We start from the raw sequence: 4167 nt of genomic DNA, 5'->3' as shown, positions 1-4167 counted from the left end.
TTAAAGTTATCCTTCTGTTAGTATATATGAAAAAGTTTTAAAGGAAAAAATAAGATATAACGTTTGAAAAAAATTTTAAAATTATCTTAAAACATTCAAATAAATTTTAACGAGGATAAAATATTGAAGTCAACATAAGGTCAATAAAAGCTGAGCTCCATAAACACTTTGAAAATATATACACCATAACCATACATACAGCAGCATTGGACCGACTATTATAGTAGCTCATGAAGAAGTTGGTAATGTTATTCTCTTTCCTAGCGGACAAAACACTCATAAAGAAGCTATGTAGAAGTTAAGCACGCTAGCAACTTTTTACATACTTGTTGAATGTCAAATGATGGATCAGTCAAAGAAATGTCTGAAAGTACACATCTTGCTTCTACTAATCCATCAGCTATGCTCTCCAAAATTGAATCTTCACCGCCCATGAGAGAAGCCATCAGCTTTGCACCAGCCATCCTTTCCTGATGAACAACAAGTGGCCAGTCAGCACCAGCTTAAATCAACTCCGATGCATTCCAACAAGTCAGGCGGGGGAATAAAAAACAAACACACTTGGGTAGGGAGGGGGATTCAAATGGAGTATTGTGGGATCTGTCAACTTTATTTGTCTTTTTTGCTTCATTCTAATTTACCATAACAATTTCCCTTCCAAATCAAGTCACATGCATAAGAGTGACATATTGAAAGTAAGATACTCAATAACATTGAATAAATCTACATAAACAAAAAAAAAAAAAAACATGCTGAAATTGTTCTGTACAAGTCAAATAGCGGTCTCCTCAGGATAAAAAGTGCAGATTATTGAATTTCCAGAGTAATGTTCTCTTTCATAGTATGAGATTACTGAATTTCTAAAAAAATATCTTCTCTTTCATTGTCTCAGATGACTATCAATTGGTTTTCAACCCAACTAGAATTCATGGCAAGGTATTTAGTTATGAAACAGCTCACATTCGCAGAAATAGCTATCTAAAAAGAATTGACCATAGTGAGGTTATGATACCATTTCTGATCCCTTTCCAAGGGATTTTAAAGAAAGTTTGAGAAGATCACAAGAATAAGGAAGGACTGCAGACTTCAGATGATAAACAGCAGAAAACAGAACCTGGATGCAAGCAGCTCTAATCTCTGGCAGCATTATTACCTACATAATTTCCATGTAGAAGAAAAAACCAGATAAAAAGTGATCACAAGTTCAGCCTCAGTTTTTGAAACTTAAACAATTGCAAACTACAAGATACTAACAAATTTAATGATAGAAGTACCTCAACTGAATCAATGAGACATGGAAGCATTGTCTTTGCAAGCGGGTTTTTTCCATAATCAGACATCTTCTGACAACCACTGATGAGAACATTAGCCATGCACAGACGAAAGGAGTGGGGACTTGGAGCCTTAGTTTCACAGTTTTCATCACGCGACTTCAACACCGGTTTAAGTTCACTTTTATCATTTATTAATTGATGGATCACATGTCTAAGGACATAGGGTCTCGAGGCAGCATCCCCTACAATTTGACCAAAGAGGTGATACTTGCAGCATTATGTAGCATAAATATTCATATCAAGAACAAAATACCTACCGGGATTGCCTTTCTTCCCAACAATGTTGTTCCTCAATGAGGTGCGGTCTTTAAACAACTCAGGAGCTTGCAACTCAGCACATATCATCAACGCCAGACAATCAATGCAACCATGTTGGGCTTTGGAAACTGAGAAAATGAAGGATTAGTAGACATTTCTTCGGGTGGGTTTGGGGGGGAACTAATGAGTTGCATGGTTGAGTACCTTCATCACCATCAGATGAAGGCCATAACAGAATCACTTCTATGGTTCTCCGGATTTCAATAATAAAAGAATGCACAAGTGATTCCTTTCCTCTTACCTAGAAACAAGAAGAAACCTTCACATTAAACTGCAGCTTGAATGGAACAGATGAGCTTAGATTCATTGCAGAAGACTACAGAAACTCTACAATACACCAAGAGGAAAAGATGATTACCACAAGGGAGGTACACAGTGAAAACAGGCAAGCTTTAATCTTCAATATATCTTGAGAATCTGCAGCATGTTCTAATTGCGAGCAAACAATTGGAAGCAGAACCTAAAGAACCATAAGGCAAATAAGATAAAATTCCTATATGAAGTTTAAGGAAATATGCAAAATCCCAGAATATGTCAAGGAAAAATAAAGTGATAACAGATAGTTAAGTAAAGTCAATGCTGCGTACTTCAGGATGAATGCGCCCACAAAGCTCAGCAGCAAGTTTTCGTACATCTTCAAATTCAAACTTACTAAATGCCCTGAAACAGGGAAAGTAATAAGACATCATGAGATTTTAGATCAGAAAACAGAAGTTTTGATAATACTTATTTGCAAAGACCAACCTATTCAAGAGGAAAGTAGCAATACTTATGTCATCAATGCTGCTGACATCACTATATTCTGCAATAGAGTGAAAAATAGAACAATCAAAAGACATATGCATAAAATACACTGTTTTTCTTCAAAAAAAAAAAGTGTATAAAATTCAAGCAATTACCACTTTATACCCGCATATCACATTCTTTTGAATAAATAGAATGTATAGAGTTTAATTTTAGTAATACATCACAATGCAGTTAAGCCAATCAGATCTTCATTCCATAAAAAAAAAAAAAAAGCTGAATAAAACACTTGGATTGTCATAGGAAGAGAAAAAAGGATGAGCTTACAGCAATTACAAATCATACCATGCATAGTACCCTGATTATGAAGTCCACCATACACGACAAAGGAATTTAGATCATTAAATACTCTCAACGGAAGCAGCCTAATTATGAGTAATGGACAAAGTCGCTCAAACAAAGATTGCTGCATTTTCATGGAGTCATCACTTGTACAAGTTCTTGTCTCCCATCTAGAGAAGGAAGCTTCATCAATCATGCTACAGGGAAAATTTTGAGCAGTCAATACGAGAAAAAAGTGTGATCAACCATGGAATTGTTCATTTCAGATGTCATGCAAGTTGTGTTCCATGCAACAGGATTTTATCCAAGACATAAACTAATCTCGTTAATGACCCACAAGTGGATAAAAGGAAACATTGTATTGACAAGTAGAATAGACTAGCCTCATGGCTTCTGGAAATTATTTCAATAATTAAAAGAAAATAATGAGTGAAAAATTACAATTAAGTTGATAAGAAAAACAATCACAGTCTCCTAAAAAGTAAAACTGCAGTTTGCAAGTACTTAAGACTCTTTTTCTCTCTGGTAAAAATCATTTAAAGGAAACGTAATAATCAAAACATCAGTTAAGCTATTGCAAAATCAATCATTATTGGTCAAACAAATGACAGATCTCAAGTATGTGAAAACGTTTGTCCAGGAGTGCTGATTAAGTGTTCATATCCCATACAGACTCAGCCCTTTTTGTTAAGGTGTTCATGCTGCTTATTTTCAAAAAAAAAAAAAAATGGTGTTCATGCTACTTGTTTTCAAAAAAGAAAAGGCGTTCATGCTACAGCTTGTGATAAAATTTAACAGACTATAACCGAATACTAGATACCAGTTATTCAATACATTGAAAACGGTAAACTGGCAAAGAAGATTTGTTCTTCTTAAGTTTCGTGTGCCCACACTTTCTATGTCATGGTGGTTCCATCAGGTATTCTTTGTTTGATTGGCTCAGACACATTATAAAGAAGTCTCATTAGTTAGGTCACCCATTACCAATATGTACATCTACTTTTATCACTCAGCCAATGATTCTTTTTACTCTCATTTTTTCTATTGAACACCTTACTATTAATTAAAAGCTTTCCCATTTCCCTAATTTTAATATTCCCTACATCTTTCCAAACCTTTCTAACGCTTCCTAGCTGGCCACTCTACTCCTGCCATGCCTTCCCCAACTGAGATCAAACCTACCCCTCCTTTATGGGAACAGTTCCTTTTCTTGCACATGCTTTTCCTATAATACTACTTGCTTATTCTCCTACTATACATTCCAGCTCCTCAAGAATAGTCATCTCCCATGGCTTCAATGCCATCATCCTTACACAATATACTTCATTCTTTTTGAAGTAAAACAAGCCTTTAGAAGGCTATGAGAAAATGCATGCTGTTATGAAAATAATTTGGACAATTATGTGCTTACTCTTTCTGTCCTTTCATC

General features: G+C 35.2%; 1 protein-coding gene across 1 annotated transcript in view; it reads right to left on the bottom strand.

Annotated features, from left to right (window-relative positions):
- Positions 1-135: 135 nt before the first annotated feature.
- LOC110414666 (ARM repeat superfamily protein) overlaps positions 136-4167 on the bottom strand; it is a 14474-nt gene continuing 10442 nt past the window's right edge. Inside the window, exons 15-24 of the mRNA XM_089783293.1 lie at positions 4150-4167; positions 2742-2935; positions 2397-2454; positions 2240-2312; positions 2011-2112; positions 1797-1893; positions 1592-1720; positions 1275-1516; positions 1013-1153; positions 136-470 (exon numbers count right to left, since the gene is read on the bottom strand). Of these exons, the coding sequence (XP_089639419.1) occupies positions 288-470; positions 1013-1153; positions 1275-1516; positions 1592-1720; positions 1797-1893; positions 2011-2112; positions 2240-2312; positions 2397-2454; positions 2742-2935; positions 4150-4167 (1237 nt within the window). The 3' untranslated portion in view covers positions 136-287. The remainder of the gene's footprint in view (positions 471-1012; positions 1154-1274; positions 1517-1591; positions 1721-1796; positions 1894-2010; positions 2113-2239; positions 2313-2396; positions 2455-2741; positions 2936-4149) is intronic.

The sequence above is a fragment of the Theobroma umbraticum genome, unplaced genomic scaffold, assembly GCF_002168275.2.
Source record: "Theobroma umbraticum cultivar Fairchild unplaced genomic scaffold, ASM216827v3 scaffold_147.0, whole genome shotgun sequence".
Taxonomy (NCBI): Eukaryota; Viridiplantae; Streptophyta; class Magnoliopsida; order Malvales; family Malvaceae; genus Theobroma; species Theobroma umbraticum.
Note: the sequence above shows the minus strand (reverse complement) of the source record. Positions and strands in the feature narration are given on the sequence as shown.